The sequence below is a fragment of the Chrysemys picta genome, chromosome 2 (genome assembly GCF_011386835.1).
Source record: "Chrysemys picta bellii isolate R12L10 chromosome 2, ASM1138683v2, whole genome shotgun sequence".
NCBI classification, from domain to species: domain Eukaryota; kingdom Metazoa; phylum Chordata; order Testudines; family Emydidae; genus Chrysemys; species Chrysemys picta.
The window spans coordinates 181,506,716-181,525,012 of record NC_088792.1 but is presented as its reverse complement, the minus strand read 5'-3'; the positions used below and the strand labels follow the sequence as shown (position 1 = coordinate 181,525,012).

At 42.3% G+C, this 18,297-nt stretch overlaps 1 protein-coding gene across 6 annotated transcripts in view; it reads left to right on the top strand.

Annotated features, from left to right (window-relative positions):
* JARID2 (jumonji and AT-rich interaction domain containing 2) overlaps positions 1–18,297 on the top strand; it is a 315,799-nt gene that overhangs the window by 233,583 nt on the left and 63,919 nt on the right. For all 6 annotated transcript variants that reach the window (XR_010598780.1, XR_010598781.1, XM_065585072.1 and 3 more), the window contains one exon: positions 17,451–17,627. Coding sequence is in view for 4 of the 6 variants with exons in the window: in XM_065585069.1 (XP_065441141.1) it covers positions 17,451–17,627 (177 nt within the window). In the remaining 2 variants the exon portion in view is untranslated. The remainder of the gene's footprint in view (positions 1–17,450; positions 17,628–18,297) is intronic.

Below are 18,297 nucleotides of genomic sequence, written 5' to 3'. Positions count from 1 at the left end.
TTTTTTTTAAATCAGTGCAATCACTTATTAAACACTAAGAGGCAAATTTTCAAAACTTTTCATGTGGGGATTCAACTCTGCAGCTTCAGTTGTTACTAAGATCTGTGCTGCTATATCCCCACCCAATTCTTTTACAGTTTACCCTGGTGTTGTAAGACACTGAAATTCATGGCAATTTATAGGTTTAGCAGTGATGTAATTGTTGGTAACATAGTATCACTAGACACATATAGAACATTTGTTCAGGTCTTTGAAAACTGTGCAGCGGGTCAGCTAATGACAGTCCTACAGGGTGATCCACTTGTGCAGAGTCTTGTTGATTTCAGTGGGACTCTGTCACTTTGCAGGATTGGGAACTAGTTTGGCTGATAAGTCAGTAGTATGAGCTTTGTTGTCTCAGTGCTGATACCTGCTCAGTGACTGCTTGAAAACTACAATGTGATACAATACGGAGAGTACATTTTTTCCTAAATCATCTTGTTGAAAACAGAGTGTAAATGTATGGCACTGTATAAATGTACTTTACGACAATTCCTCATTCTGAGAAAGGTGTACCACTCGGGCTAATTAGGCCAGTTTCACAGCAGTGGAGTTTTACACACTTCTGGTGGGCCTCTAAGTGTTGCTGTTCTGTCGGCTGGAGAGTGTATTTGGAATAAATTGTACACTATGTCTCGTATTTCATAAGGCAGTGGGGAAATGAAGCGGCCCTATTGGGTTTCCTGCTCAAATTCCTTTTACAGATGGTATACAAAATATCAAACCTTGATGTTAAAGTCCATGAGGACTTAGAGTTTTGCATCCCTTCATAAAAGCGTTACAGTCCTTTAAAGTATTGAACAAATGCTCATATAAAGTGACTCTTACCTCCCAATAGAAGCTAATGAAATAGCTCTGTTTCTCTGTGAAGCTGATCTCTTTCTCTCTGTAAGTGACTTCAAGAAGATACACTGAGCTTTGTAAACTTACAGCTACCATCTGTACTTTGTGAAACGAACGTTTATACCGCACTTTTCCCTGTAAGTACAGTAATTTAAAAATTCCAGTAACAGCAAGAACTTCACTCTTCCCTTGAGGAGGGAAGGTTTTTCTTTATGGCTTTTAACATCCAAAAATGTAGCTGGAAAGTCTAATTGAATTCCAGGAACGTGGAACATTACATACAGGCTGTTGGTGGAAGACAGCGGGACTCCACAAAGGGGAAAGAGGCCCATGCTTAGAGAACCCTTTGTAGGACTGGGGTCTATATTACTTTGGGTTCTTCTTTATTTCTCTGAAAGTTTATGATTCTAATTATTCTTTTTAAACATGCTCTAATTTAAGTGAGGAGAGAATTTACTAATTCCTGCTTGTTTTCGGTAGCACAAATTGTGAGGGCTGTGAACACTTTTGAAATTACTATTCATTGATTTTTCAAACTCTTCACTTGAAAATGGGCATTAATGGGCATTTTAAATTGTGTTCTGTTTTGAAAAAGCCATCTGGCTAAGACAAAAAAATGTTAACAATTAATAGGTGTATTTTCAAAGTATTTAGAATACAGCATTGACCAGGCTTGGCAGAATTCCTGTTCCTTCATTATTTTTAGTTTTTAAATCATGCCCCAAAATTTCCATCATGAGAAGGAATGGAATAGTGCAGAGACATCTGAAGTGTTTGCCTGCAGTGTTCTTATCTTTAAATAGCTTCTTTGAAGGAGCCCATGTGCCCTTTGCCAGAGGCATAATTAGTATCTTTCAGTAGTGCATGTGGAGAGGAATGTGTCAGCTTTATACTGTAGTACAATAGCCTGTACTTTTACTGTATTTTCTGTGTCTGAGATCACATTATTCCTAATAGCTTCTGTTTTAAGTTGCCTTTACCCCCCTACAATTATTTACAGGTTTAAAATGTTAATGGAGCAACAAAAGTTAGGGAGTTGGTTGTCTTTCCACTCCATCTCTACCCTTCAGGGGAGATGAGCTCTTCAGGGGAGGTAATAGTAGCAAAGACAATGATTAGTAGCCAGCATTAGAAAGCTTTCCCAGGGCCAGTTTTCAAAATAAGCTGAAGGTCTGGGAACTAGGTTTTATTGATTTTTAGGGATTCCTAAATAGAGGCATCTCAGTAATTAAGGCCTCAAAATACAGCTTTCAGACTGTGCTAACAGAACTTCTGGCCTTTCATACCCCAAAACACACAATTCTTCATTCTTTCAAGTGATTTAACAATTTCATCAATTTTACAGTGCTGCAGTGTTGCGAAAACGTGTGCAAACAGCAAACTCCACTGTCACTGCAGCAAAGATGTGCATATTTTTCCAAACTTTGGCACCTTTCACCATTCCAGTGACCCTGTCCTCCTGAAGTGACCCATACCTGCTGATGGGGAGGGAGGACATAATTCAGAAGCACAGCTCAAGTCACGCCCCCAACCTCCTTACCCTCACTCTCCCTCCTCAGAAAGCTGCAGCCTCTCCATGCAGCTCCCAGCTGTTGCTTCTGCCTCTGCCCACGGGGAGCAGCTCACCAGCTCTGGCAGCTGCCCCACAGGGAGGGGGCCCAGCCGCATCATGTGACCTGGCAGAAATCTGGGGGCGCACATGACCCCGGGTGCCTCCCCTGGCCACGTGTTGCCTCTGCTGTCCTCGCACAATCATCCCACCCTTAAATAGGCCATGGGGCAGGTGTCACGTTTTGGGGTGCAGTTGAGAGCAATGAGAGGTTGGGCCCCTGTTAGTGTTAGAACACTGAGTGCCACTCTGCCGTTGTAGCTCCCTGTGTGGACGCTCCAGCCAGCATACACACATGCACTGGGTGTCTCTGTGTTAAGCAGCCTTGGTTCAGCAACTCTTGACTCCATCAGCCTGCTTGTCACATCATAGCCACGCTCTGGTCTCCACCACCCTTGGTTGTGAGTAGCCAAGTGGCCCAAGACAGCCAGAATCCTGAATTCCCCCAAAATAGTCTGCCCTGAAATATTCAGTAATAAGACCTGTTGCTTCTTTAAAGAGACAAAAGCACAGCAGCTTGTGGCTTTAGCTGGTGTTTTTAATAATCACTGCAATTCAGATACAGCACTGGGTTGATTTAGAATAAAAGCAAAACCAGTGTATTGAATCAAAAAGAGAGATTTTAAGTAAGTTCCGATTTAAAGGTTAAAGTCAAATGGTTACAAACAAAAGTGAAAACATGCTTCTAAAAGTCTAAAACTTAATCTAGCAAGATAGTCTTTGTTCAAGATGGTTTCTCTCTCTCTCCCCCTCCCCCCTCCAGTCTTCTTTCCAGCTTTTTACTTTAGCTTTGTTTTTTGTCTCCTTAAGGTGAAGGGTAACTTGGGGTTCTTTGCCCCTCCCTTTGACAGTCCAATAAACCTTTGAAATATATTCTTCTGAAGGGTACCCCCAGATAAAGTTAATTAGTTCATGCTGAGTAAAGGAGCCACAAGGTTTGGAAGATCAGGCTTCTTGAGTTCCACAGCTGCTGTTGGTTTTTACTATGCAAATTCTCTCTTCCTGCTGCAATCTCCGATATAAATGAATAGCCCATTGAATCTGGGCCACACCTGGTTTGAGGTATTGGCCCCTTTCCGTTGTCTGGAGAAAACTTAGCATTTGTCCATCTTTTAGTCACAGACTTTAAAGCATAACATTAGTAAAGATCCATAATTTCACATACAGCCTTGTTATATATGTTTTACAATAGTATTACTGACCAGTGTGGAGTTAGTTTTCAGATGTTGTCTCACAAGGTGTATTTTGTACAAAAATTATCGCAGTAGTATGTAGGGTGTGAACACAGGGGTGCCTAAGGTCACAGCTGGGAGGATTGATTTAAATCAAGGTGGTTTAAATCAGCAACTTAAATCGTGATTTAAATCAAGTGGAAAGTCTCAATTTAAATAATTGATTTTCATAAACTTTCCATTTGTACTTCGGTTACTTTCTAAAGAAAGGTGCATTTTCACTGGTTGATATAGCTATTAAAACATGTTAATTTACAATTAAATAGAGCCTTTACATTAGATTTGGTACCATCTTTTTGCTACCTAGGAGGGTACATTATAACCATGTACATTTATTTAAGCAATCATATAACTTAATATTTTCAGATGCTGATTAATTGTACATTTTTAGTATGTTCAGATAGGGAGAAACTATAAAATAATGACACAGTCCAATAAGCCTGTCATTATATAATGCCTGCATCTGTAACTTGCACTCCATGGATCTGAAGAAGTGAGTTTTTTTACCCACGAAAGCTTATGCCCAAATAAATCTGTTAGTCTTTAAGGTGCCACCGGACTCCTTGTTGTTTTTGTGGATACAGACTAACTCAGCTAACCCCGATATAAAATAAGAGTATGAGACCACCCCGGGGGGGTAGGAGGGGGAAGGGTTAATGGATGATCCTCATGAGATACATGAGGGTATCTCCTGGAGTCAGAGCCCGGGTCCCAACACCTGTGATGACTTCGATAGTCTCTTGCACTGGAGTGCACAGCCCCTGGGTCCCCCACAGGATCAAGCCCTTAATACAGTACGTGACCTATTGTGCCATATTTATAAAGACTGACCTCAAAAGTTTGATGTTTTCCTCCTGATTCTTTCTTTATATAGCAAAGGCAGCCTTTAAAACCAAATTTTTAATAGAAGCTCTTGGATTCAGCATTTTTTTTTATTTAAGTGTTTTAAGAGATTATAATTTTTTAGAGCTTAACATAGTTTATATTGAATTCAGATTTAATTTAAAACAGGCTTATTTTAAAAAAAGAAAAACTTATTATCTAAATAAAATAAAAGATGATTAACAGTTAAAAAAAAAAATCAAGAAAAAAATAAATTTTTATCCCCTCTGCTGTGGTGTACCCCTTAACTGTTATCATTTTCCTGGGTGGAAAATGTAGTGGCCTATTGTCTCCATCCTCTGCTATCTTAACAGGGCATATCTCCTCTGTGTGTGTCGTAACATTTTTAAACTACCCCCGTCATAGACTTTAAAGTCAAAAGGGACCATCATGGTAATCTAGCCTGACCTCCTGCACAATGCAGGCCACAGAACTTCGCCACTCCTGAAATAGACCCCTAACCTCTGGCTGAGTTACTGAAGTCCTCAAGTCATGGTTTAAAGACTTCAAGTTACAGAGAATTCGCCATTTACACTACTTTAAACCTGCAAGTGACCCATGCCCCAGGCTGCGGAGGAAGATGAAAACCCCCAGGGTCTCTGCCAATCTGACCTGGGGGCAAATTCATTCCTGACCCCAAATATGGCGATCAGTTAGACCCGAGGGCAAGACCTCCAGCCAGACACCTGGGAAATAATTCTCTGTAGTAACTCAGAGCCCTCCCCATCCTAGTGTCCCTTCTCCAGCCATTGGAGATATTTTCTGCTAGGAGTTGCAGATCGGCTACATGCCATTGTAGGCAGTTCCATCATACCATCCCCTCCATAAATGTATCCAGCTCAGTCTTGAAGCCAGTCAGGTTTTTTTGCCTCCACTGTTCCCCTTGGAAGGCTGTTCCAGTACTTCACTCCTCTGATGGTTAGAAACCTTCATCTAATTTTGAACCTAAGCTTGTTGATTGCCAGTTTATTTAATGTATTTATTTATATATATAATATATATATATTTGTTCTTGTGTCCACATCGGCGCTTAACTTAAATAACTCCTCTCCTTCCCTGGTATTTATCCCGCTGATGTATTTACAGAGAGCAATCCTATCTCCGCTCAGCCTTCTTTTGGTTAGGCTAAACAAGCCAAGCTCTTTGAGTCTCCTCTAATAATATGGTAGGTTTTTCATTCCTCGGATCATCCTAGCAGTCCTCCTCTGCACCTGTTCCAGTTTGAATTAATCTTTCTTAAACATGGGAGTCCAGAACTGCACACAGTATTCCAGATGAGGTTTCACCAGTGTCTCTACTGAAAATACTTTGCCTGATGCATCCTAGGACTGCATTAGCCTTTTTCACAGCTGCATCACATTGGTGGTTTGTAGTCATCCTGTGATGAACCAGTGCGCCCAGGTCTTTCTCCTCCTCTGTCATTTCCAACTTCAGTCTCTTAGGGACTACATAAGAACTATACAGACAGGTTAAAGAAAGCCAAATAAGATCATTCCAATCAAATGGCAGGTTTACCAATATAGTTATGAAAGGAGGGCATTAAAACGCTGACCTTTTGGGAGGAGAAGATGATTTTTAATTGCTTCATAACCTTGATTAGCTTAATTCTAAAATACAAGGAATTGCAACATGAAGACTTAAGGCAGTTTTAAAAAAAAACTGGAAGGCGATTTTCATAGCTGCTTTGTGGTACAGTACTACATGATTTGGGCATTTGAAGTTGGACTTTTAGCATGACAAGAAATAATAAGAATTAATCCTGTATCTTTTGTGTAAGCTTTGAAGTGAACAGATTTTAATTGCTTGAATCATTCCATTAATGATATTACATTTCTATATCACACCTTTCATACCAGAGAATCCTAAAGCCTTTTTCAAAATTTAAGACTAATACACAGTGCTCTGCCAGAGAGAAAGCTTTTCTCTTATATGGTATGAAAAATAAATATATGTTGCATATGGGATCACTTCACCCACCAGTAAAATATGATGCTGTGCATTGTTAAAAGTAGTTTAAGACAGGAAGTAAAGAATAAAGCATTAATTTACGCTGTAATGGTAGAGGTTTAAAACCTTACAAAGCACACACTAGCCAGAAGAGCATATACAAGATAATGGTGGAAACCATAGTAGTGAGGTACGAGTGATGAAAGTGTACTGACCTCCCTACTTCCGCAGTTGATAGGTATTCTGCTAGGATGGAGTCTGGACCTCTATTTTTCATACCAACTTCTGGCTGGAAGATGTTTGATAAATTGGAAATGCAGCTAGAAGGCAGAAGGAACTTTCTGTTTTTTCTCTACTCTGTAGCATCCCAAGTGCGGCAGAGGAATCAAGATTCTCCTTTATGCTGCCCCCTTACCTCCACTCACATGAATGACTTCAGTGCCTGCTTCTGCTGCTGTTCATATATTGCTGCAATAGCGTGAAATTGACTTGATTCTAGTAACAAGAGGGGACTGGTCTTCTAGGTTCTCTTCCTGTCTGTACCACTGACTCACTGTAGAACTATAGGCAAGCTAATTAGACTTTCGATACCTATTTGTAAAATGGGGATAACATTTCACTACTTTATAGAAGTATTGATGTCACTGTGGTGTTGGCCTTCGTAAGCCCATATCTGTGAACCCTCTGATTTTTGTAATTCTAGAAGTGTTATGGCTATTTTTTACTTTAATTTTAAAGGAACAAAAAATCTCTCTCCCATCATGTGATGACACACATGAAAATGCAGACCAGGTTCTAGAGTTTGATGTCTATTGTCAATGTGAAAATGTTAGGAAATATAACAATTATTCCCAACCCCCATTCCATGTCCGTCCTTCCACATGCCATATGTGCTGCTACTAATGGTGCTAGGGCTAGTTCAAACTCCCTCCTGGCTGCCAACCTGCAGGTGGAGATAGCTCTTCTGCTGAGCAGCACAAGGAACCTCTGACCACAAAGAGGAATAGCTTAGTAACGTAAGAAGCATGGTCTGGTGGAATAAGTATGAGAATGAGTTCTAATTCAAAACTAATCCTAGTTCTGAGACTAGTTCCCTCTATTGCTTTGATATGGTCAAGTCACTTATTCTTTCTGCCTTAGCTTCCCTATTTTTAAAATGGGAGGTAATGTACCTGCATGGGTTCTGTGATGAGTAGATGGTTAATGTTCGTATAAGTGCTGAATGCTAGAGTGGGGAGGAAGAACTATGGCAAGACAAGGGGGACTTGTAGAAGAGCATACAGGAAGTAAAGGAGTACTAGAACAGAGAGCAAAGAAAAATATAAGGTATGAAGGGGAGAGCAAGGGGAAGATCTAACAGCCAGTAGGGTGAATTGTTTCATCTCCAGCACTGAAGATTGGGAATGCTAGTGTATACAAGGAGCTGACAGCATTTTAACCACGTGTTGTAAAAGGGAAGCAATAGGAGGAAATTTGATGCTGTTTTTCAAAGAGAAGAAGGAGAACAATAAATAGAAATGAGAAAAGAGAATCGTAGGTTATACCAGCAAGGGTCTTTGCACAAGTGTGGTATGGGTTAGAACATTTCAATGTATGTTCCTTTCTTATTGTGTTTCCTTGGTTGATGTTTTATAACCTGAGTTTTGAGAACATTCATACTACTAAGATAACCAACAAATGATTTTATTGAAAATGGAGACTGTGTCCACCGTACTTCCTTTATTAAATAGTAAAGGCCTACAGATTAGACAACACATGATTAAAATGCTGTCAGCTTAGGGTTGCCAGGTATCCGGTTTTCGACTGGAAAGAACCTAGCAGAGTCCAGTCAGGACTGCTGACTAGACGCTTAAAGTCCGGTCACCTGCAGTAACTAGTCTCTGCCACTGGGGGCATGTGGAAGATCTGCAGCTGCTGTTGCAGTCTGGAGGAGCAGTGGAGCCACTCAGGAACAGCTCCATCGGAGAGGAACCTGCAGCTCCCCTGTTCTGCCCTGAGTGCGGCTCTCCCTACCCCACTCACCCCCCACCCCCAGAGCATGACGCTCTCTCCCCTGCCCCAGTCACCTCTCTGCCCCTAGAGTGTGGCTCTCCCTTTCCTACCCTGCCCCAGTTACTCACATCCGGAGCCCAGCTCTCTTTCCAACATCCTGCCCCAGTCACCTCTACACCCCTAGAGCCCTGCTCAGGGGGAGGGAGGGTGGAGACTGCAGCACGCGATTTTTGTTTCTTTGGTAGGTCACCTGTATTGCTGGCTGCTCTGGAGTCACTAGTTAAATAACCTACAGTTCATGAGAAAGTAAAACCTTCTGGCAGCCAAGGATCTAGTGAATTATCAGAATCCCAACATTTTTGTTGAATTGTCCCTTGGAGGGAAAAATGCTGGCAACTGTGCATGATTTTGAACCAAACACAAGCAGCTGCTCTGCACTTCTGCAGTGAGAGAGGTTGATGATGGAACAGAGAGTCCTCCTGCATAAAATAGCCAGTTAGTATTTGTAGAAGCACCAGGGAGAGCAGTCTTGATGGCACTCCAACTGAAGTCCAAATTCTGTTCATAGTGATCTGATCATGGTGGAAGGAGTGTTAAGTTTTTGTGTATGTGTGCGTGTGAATGAGAGAGAGAAATTGCTCAACCCTAGAGGTTGGAGTAAAATTGCTCTAATTGCTTTGAGATCTTCAGATAAGAAATCTTATACAGGTCCCCCTGTTTTTTTTACCATCCAGTATCCTACTACCTACCTTGTGTCTGTGTCTGTCTCATCTACCAGAAAGATGAAAATTATTTTTGTTCTGAACATTCCCATTGATCTCTAGCTTTCCCCTTCCCCCGAAGGATAAACAATTGTCCCATGCTCCACTGCTTTCACAAGCTGCTTTAAAAGGAAAAAAGGAGAAATTGGGCTGTATGTCATAGCTATAACACCAGGCAGTTCATGGTCCAGTGATGATGGAGGGAGCATGATTTGAAGGGCAGTGTGCGTATGTGCTCCTTGCTTCGCTTGCACACTTTGGATATATGCATCTCCAAATTATTCAGGCACCAGAGAACTCTCTGTCCCATTTGATTATTCCTGCATGTGGAATTAAATAAATGAAATATAGTTGCTCTTCCCATTGGAGGTTACATATCTGATTCTCAATAAGGCTCCATTATGCCACCTTCACAGTATAAAAGGGCCATAAAATGTGGGTATAAATTGTTTACTCCCCCTTTAAGGACCATTTACACTGCCTGCCAGAGCAGCATAAAGGGGGCCTTATTGTAAATGAGAATTTGGCCCTGTATATTTAGCCCAGCGGTGCAGGCATGTCAACCCTATTCAGAAGGCAAGATTTTTCCACCTGTGTGCCGCCCCAAAATGGGGCCTTATGTCAAAGGCAGGGAAAAACCAAACCTTCACAAAAGGCCAGTAGTGTAGTGTTTGGCATGCCATATATTTATTGGGTCAGGTTTAAGGCGCACATACCTGCCTCATTCTTAAATCACTGTGACGGCTTAAATTGTTTTAGTGTTTTTCAAAAGCACAGCTGGGCTATGTTTAATTGTTCGAAGAAATAAGAGAAGGGGGCTTAAGGGGGAGTCTGTGTAAATAATTGAGGAAGAAGAATCCAATTTTGCAGAAACCGCAGCCCAAATTAGAGAGAAGGCTGTTGGATTGAAATGATTTCTGTTGTGGTTGTAACATACCACAATTTGATTTCTGTCCAGATGAAAACATTTGGTTTGCACTTCAGTAAACATTGCAGAAACACTGCCAGCTAATTTTGAAGAGTAACAAAATACTGCTTTTGGCAAAACAGAGACTTTCCATACTCCTGAGTCCATAGCTCTGACCCAAATTCATTTTTTTCTTCCAGCTTTGTTAATGCTCTTATATAATCTAAGGCAAAAATGCCTGTAATTTCATAGGAAACAGTATCTTTTATTTTGAGGGGAGGGGAATTGAACATTTGACAAATCAAAAATATTAATACTCACATTTGTCTTTTAAACTTGCCAAAAAGAGAGCATCGTTTGTTCTATTGCATCAGCCACTTTCTTCTGAGGTTGCAGCGTAGGTGTGTGCAAGTAGTGTAGGTAGCTGCCTGACTTCAAAACCCCCTACTTACATATGCACATTGAATTATATGCAAGCTTAAGGGCATGTCTTCACAAGCAACGTTAGCGCTGTCGCTTTATCGTGGCTGTGTAGTCGCAGCACCAGTGCTCAGTCTCCTAGTGCTGTAAAAAACCCACCCTCACGATAGGAATAGCTACCAGCGCTGGGAGTGTGGCTCCCAGTGCCGGTGCACTGTCTACACTGCCACTATACAGCGCTGAAAATTGCAGCGCTCAGGGGGTGTTTTTTCACACCCCTGAGCGAGAAAGTTGCAGCGCTGTAAAGTGGCAGCGTAGACACGGCCTAAGTTTTGCACATGAAAAGAATGTGCACATTTTTTTGAACGTTTTGCTCTGAGGATTATTAAAGGAAATACATCAATTTAAAAATCCCACTTCCGTCTGACTTTTTTTTATTATTCCTATTGTTATACAAATAACACTTAAGATGACTAATTGAAAGAGATTTAAATAACAATTAGATTCTTTACTTGTGCATAAGGCAACACTTTGTGTATAGTCAGTTTCATTGTTTCCCCTATATAGTCCGTTTCCTTTGTGTAGATCTTTCACAGAACATCAGAAAAGAGGAAAACACTTACAAGAAAGAGATAAATGTAATTGTGAAACCACAGATGTTGGCAGATTACCTGAAAATACATTTAGCTCATTTTTAATAAAAGAACCGGAAGAGATGAGTTCAAAATTAGCTGTTGACAGAAAGAGATCTTGGAGTCTGTGAAAACTTCACCTCAATGCACAGTAGTGGTCAAAAAGGCTGACAAAATGCTAGGAACTATTGGGGAAGGGATAGAAAATAAGACTGAAAATATCATAATGCCACTATATAAATCCATGGTGCACCCACACTTTGAATACTGTGTCCAGTTCTGGTCACCCCATCTCTGAAACGATGTAGTGGACCTGGAAAAGGTTCAGAGAAGGACAAAAAAGATGATCAAGGATATGGAGTAACTTCCGTCTAAGGAAAGACTAAAAAGATAAGGGCTGATGATCTTAGAAAATAAGTCACTACGGAGGAATATGATGGAGGTCTATAAAATCATGAATGGTGTGGAAAAAGTGAATAGAGAAATGTTATTTTTTTTCCCACCAAACAAAAACCAGCAGTCACCCGATGAAGGTAATAGGCAGTAGGTTTAATACAAAGGAGAGAGAGTATTTTTTCACACAATGCACAATTAACCTGGGGAGCTCGTTGCCATGGGATGTTGTGATGGTCAAAAGTATAAATGGGCTTAAAAAAGAACTAGATAAAGTAATGGAGGATAGGCTCATTGGTGGCTCTTCGGTTAAAATGGTCAAGAATTCAGCCCCGTGCTTGGAGCGACCCTAAATCTTTGACTGTCAGAAGCTGAGAAGGGAAGATGGATGGATCACTCCAATTGCCTCTTCTGCACACTCTCCAAAAGCTTGGCCACTGTAGGAGACAGGATACTGGGATGGATGGACCATTGGTATGACCCAGTATGGCCGTTCTGTTCTTAAGGGCTGGTCTACACTGGGCTGGTCTACGAGAATAACGTAGCTGAAGTCGACGTATCTTAGATCGACTTCCCTCCCAGCCTCACGGCGCGGGATTGATGGCCGCGGCTCCCCTGTCGACTCTGCTTCCGCCTCTCACTCTGATGGAGTTGGGAAGCGCGTTCGGGGATCGATTTATCGCGTGCGATAAATCGATTTGTACCAGCTGATCTGGCGGGTAGTGAAGACATACCCTAAGAGTTTATTTGCAGTCCTTTTGTAATAAAAGACTAAATATCCAGGCAATTGCTAGACAGGACTCACTGTTAACATAATGATGATCAATTAAAACTCACATTGAGTAGTTCCTGTAAAATCTCTTTTGTGGGCTATCTGATTGGGTGGATGCGGTTTCTTTCTTTGAAAGAAACATTTTAGTCATTTAAGTTTCTGTCATGCATATTGTTCCAGTGGAAACCTGAGAACAGCAAACCCATGGCCCATCTTCACTAGGAAAAAGGTGTGTTCTGAACTCAAGTTAGTTAACGCAAGGTGAAATCCTAGTAAAGACAAGGCAATTGTTATTTTTCACAGTAATTAGCAGATTGAATTAAAGACAGCTCCCCCACAAAGGAAGATTATGTCTGCAGGACTCCATATCTGGCCAGGCAGAGAGATTGTGCAAGCGGAGTTTAGTACTTGGAGATATTTCGGCTTAAGAGTGCTTTATCTCTTTAAACTGATTCCTGATATACTCAGCTGAAATAAACCTGATTTAAATCAGAATAAGAGGGGTCACATAGCCTTTTGTACCTGTTTAACTAAACTGATTTTAAATCACACCTTAAGTCAAACCAGGACAACCTTAGATGTAGAAAAGTCCATGTTTTCTAGCCTAGACAGAACCTGAATGTTTAATGTAAACAGGAAGCAGGAAAAAAACCCAACCCTTCCTAAATTAAAAGTAAAAACCCTTCTCTGCCTTCTCTATACATAATTTAAAAAAAATCTAAAAAGCGCATAAGTTCTTTTATTTCTTTTTTGCAGGTCACCTTAATAAATCTCTGGTGAAAGGTGGGGGAAGAACACTAGGTTTTCTGTGATGCATTATACTTCAGACTTGCTAGATTAGTGAAGTGAGAATTAGTGCAATTCTACTGTATTATTGGAAACTGCTAGTCTGATTTCCCTGGGCTGGAAATATACTCCCCAACCAGTCTCAGCTGTCAGAGGAATGTGGTTTAACCCTTGTTGTTCACAGTTTGCAACTGAAAATAATTTAAAAAGTATTCCAACTAGAGACGGCATGTTTATGGAATGAATGGGGCCAAGAAAGATGGCTATAGCTGTGCTCTCCACTGGGTTAACCCTTCCCTCCTTTTTAGAGCAAATTCGTACTCTACTATAATGAGCTTTGAGCTGAAGTGGGGTTATTATTGCTATTATATTATCAACACTGCTAGGTGCTGTGCTCACATATAGTTAGACTTAATTTCTTCCCTGAAGAACAGTTGGCCTGTTCTGTAGTCGGAGAGGAAAAACGCACAGTAAATGTGGGACTGATCCATAGCATATGGATCCAGATCCAAAATTGCTAAAAGCTTGAGGTGCATGTGGATTTGGGTATTCATATTCAGCCACCTCTGGTTTTTTTAAAAATGTGCATTTATTTATTTATTTACTTTTTTTTTGGTTGGTATCTTCCCCCCCACCCTCTTTTTTTTTTTTTTTTTTTTAAAAAAGCTCTCTTTGCTAATTGCCTTTCTTTAAGTATTCTCCTTCTTCTGAAATTTTACAGGCTTCATAGCTTGGTGTGTTTTGAGCATTAAATTGAATCAATGAAGGCAGCAGCTATTACATTTTTGAAAACTGGCATCTCCGAATGGACAGTAACTTTGTTTTCCTGCCAGTGTTTGTGTAGCCTTAACATAGTGATGGCATCAAGCTAGTGGTCCTTGAAACCGATTTCATAGAGTGAGTTGCCACAACATGCAGAGCCAGTATTCTTGGATCCACATTGCAGACTGCTGTGGAGGGAAGAGAAAGGGGAAATGTCTTTATCATTCAGAACTGTCCTAGGGTTATTGCATCCTTGAGATAGTTACTGCAGAAGAGTTGGGGCAGTCCAAAAGCAATTGTTTGTTTTTCCCTCCCAGCACCTCTCATCTTCAGATGTTTGCTTATGGTGTGACAGAAAGTTCCTGTCTTGCAGAAAAATGCACTATTCATTTTTTGTTAGCTGCTTCAATTTTCATGCTTTCAAGCACATCTGGAATCCTGTTTTTGCTGATCCTCATTCTGTAGAAATGTGATGGTCAGGGTGTGCAATAGACCAATAGTTGTGTGTGTGTGTGTGTGTGTGTGTGTGTGTGTGTGTGTGTGTAACATAATATTATAATCTCTTTGCAGAGAAAAGCACCATCCTGTGCTGGGTGTTGCTGTGGTACTACCTACCCCATGCTGATGGCCCGTAAATGGTATCAGGGGACAGCACCAGCTGCCACTAGGCAGGGCTTTGACTCTTGCTTTTAATGGCAGCCTCAGCCGTAAGGAAGAGATGGCATCACCCGCTGTCTCTAGTCTAGCAGATACCTATGAGCAAATCACCATGCCCACCGGAATAGATGTGGAGACGCATGTGTATAGTGATGAAGTGGAGAGGAGATGTTTGGGTGGGAGGTGAGGAGATGGGTGTATAGGAGGAGTGAGAACAAGCGCTGAGCAGCTGAACCCACTTAATTGCTTCCGCCTGTGTGGTCCTATGTAGCAGCCTTTGACCTCAGGCTCCTCCCCTGGCTACAGGTCTTGATCCACTGCCGAGAGGGTACCCTAGCTGTGCTCTCACCCCCTTTTTCTCATGCTAGGGGTAATGCTGCTGGGGAGGGAGAGAGGTAGCTGCTTGGTGCCCTCCCACAGCAGATCCAAGGGTTGCTAAAGAAGTAGAGGACAGAGACTGCTACGTAGGGTTACCATACGTCCGGATTTTCCCAGACATGTCCGGCTTTTTGGGCCTCAAATCCCCGTCCGGGGGGAAATCCCAAAAAGCCAAACATGTCCGGGAAAATCAGGACATGTGGAGCCGGGGGTGCTGGGCCGGGCCCGGGGGTGCTGGGCCGGGGGCCGGGCCGGCGGTGCTGAGCCGGGCCGGCAGTGCTGGGCGGGCCGGGCCGGCAGTGCTGGGGCGGGCCGGGGGTGCTCGGCCGGGGGCTGGCCCGGGGCCGGCACCCCAGGGCCCGAGCCGAGCCAGGCTGGAGACGCCGGGGGGGGGCCCAGACTGGGCCACGCCTCCTCCCCTGCTTACCTGCTGCCTGCTTCAGGCTTCCCGCGAATCAAATGTTCGCGGGAAGCTGGGGAGGGGGCGGAATTGGGGCGGGGACTGTGGGGAAGGGGTGGAGTTGGGGCGGGGCTGGGGACGGGGCCCCGTAGAGTGTCCTCTTTTTGGACACTCAAAATATGGTAACCCTACTGCTACGTGCGGTCAAAGCCCAGGTGTCTTCAGTGTGGTAAGCCCTGGCATATTAACAGCCACATTCACCTTCTCCACCTTCCCCCCACATGAGCAGCTACTCCCTGCCCCTCGGCTTCTCGTCTGTTTTGGGGCGAGGAGTGATTCTTCTTTGGCTTCTGCCAGAAATGTTTGTGGGGGATACAGGTGGCAGGCCCCCTACAGCTCCTCTTAGGGCTACTCTTGCTATTGGAAGCAGGTGTTTCTTGCTGCTGTTCCCAACCCTGATGATGACATAGTTAGGTGAGGCCCAACAGGGGAAATAGGGTTTCTTCCTAGAAAACAAATTGCCTTCAGAACCACTGAGCAGCCAAACCCCAAAATATATTTTTACTTCTGAGGTGACCAAGGTTGTAGTGCTAATCACCGTGATCCTCAACACAAGGTTGATGTTTCCAGCCACTCTTTCCAAGGCGTCACAGATACTTTGTATAGGTTCACAAATTATGCTGGAAAGGGATGATGTAGTGAGAAACACTTTCCTGATGTCCAGTTGAGCCAGGAAACATTAAACCCAAGGATTAACTCGAATAAACTGTAGGTTTTTATAACAATGCATCGTTTATATAGTGAAGAAACTACGTGGCAACTTACAGCAAGTCGCAACAAATGAACAACAAGGCACCAAAAATTAAACAAGCATAATAGCAGCTCCGAAGAGTTTACAATCCAAAGAGTTTGCAGAGGGGCTCTCAGACCAAATGGTGAACTACTTTTTGCAGCTCTGTAGAACTTCCCACTCTTATTTAGCAATAGGACAATAGTACATTAATAAGCTCCATTTCCATGGAGATTTTTTTTTTTGAACACCAATAAACCTTTGTGTGCATAGCTGCATAGAATAGTCCTTGGGCATCTGTCCCTGCTGGGGACTCTCTCATCTCAAGATCACACCTCTAACATGGTAGATGGGAGGTTGTTCTTTAGGTGTCAATAGTATTTGTGTATTCTAAAGTAGCTACTAGAGGGAGACAATCCCATATCCTTGAGTAGTACAGGAAACCCCATGCACTCACATTACACACATACAGAGGAAATGCTGTGCCAGGGTATTCATTTAACATCTAATTCACTGCACTTTTTATTTCTCATATGTCTCTAACTGACAGGTACATTTAAAAATATTTGTCCTTTTGTGTGCAAGTCAAATGAGATGGTACAGCTTATGACCTAGAGGAGATCTGGGAGGGAGCGTAGCCAGAGGACTGGGTAGTGGACAGAGAATAGACATCTTGATTCTATTCCACTCTCTACCATTGACCTGCTGGGTGAACTTAGGCAAGTTACTTAGACTTCTTTATGCCTTGTTTTTTTCTACCTGTAGAATAGAGACAATAACCCATCTGTGTAAAGTGCTTTGAGATATTCAGCTGGAAAGCACTGTAAATACTAAGTATTATTACTTTAAAGTGTTCCTGGGCTATAGGTTAGTTTATCCATACTCTCTTTGGCCCCAATTCAGCAAAGCATTTAAGCACATGGCTAAGACCACCAATGTTCAGCAAAGCTCTTAGAGACATGCTCCGCTTTAGGCATGTGCTTTCAGTGTTTTGTTGAATAAATAGGACTGCTAATGTGGGCTTTTAGGAAGAGTTTTTTTTTTTTTTTGGTTTAACTTAGTAATAGAGTCTGGAAGTGTGGCCTTTGTGTACATCCCTTTTGTAATAGCATTACTAAAACTGAAGGCATGCATTAGTCTGACCTCCTCTTTCCGCTATGTTTAACATTAAATTAGGTTGTGATTAATGCTGGTAGCTCAGAGGAATAATGGAATGACATTAATGAGCCTTTTCTTCATAATGATCAGGTTCTCCAGCGCTGCCCAGCAACATGGTATATTTTGGAAGCTCTCAGGACGAGGAGGAGGATGAAGAGGAGGATGAGGAGACAGAGGATACAAAGACAGCCACAAACAATGCTTCATCTTCATGCCAGTCAACCCCCAGGAAAGGAAAAACACATAAGCACGTTTCAAATGGGCACGGTAGGTCCTAAATCATTCTGTCTGTCTTCCTGCACCATACAGTTGAGAAGCGAGGGTGGGAGTTGTGGGGGACGCTGCCTCGTAAAGAATTCTAAGAACTGAATTATATTCTCAGCCTTGCAGTGACTTCCCATCTGGGAGAAAACTGATACTGTCCATACCATGAAAATTGTTCGCATCTTCCCTTTTATCCAGCCAGCTTCTGTCAAGAGGCTGCAATTCTGTCGGTCTGTGGGAGAAATACAAATGAGCAGCCAGGGAGCTGGTTAGAGCTGCATGGTGAAAACAGTTTTGCTAATCCCTGATGCTGTTGTTTGGCATTTCCTAGCTGCCTTTACTTGGATCAGGGGTAGGCAACCTATGGCATGCAGGCCGAAGGCGGCACGCGAGCTGATTTTCAGTGGCACTCACACTGCCCGGGTCCTGGCCACCAGTCTGGGGGGCTCTGCATTTTAATTTAATTTTAAATGAAGCTTCTTAAACATTTTAAAAACCTTATTTACCTTACATATATAACTAAACTATTATTGTATTATAGACTTATAGAAAGAGACCTTCTAAAAACGTTAAAATGTATTACTGGCACGCAAAACCTTAAATTAGAGTGAATAAATGAAGACTCGGCACACCACTTCTGAAAGGTTGCCGACCCCTGACTTAGATATTTAAT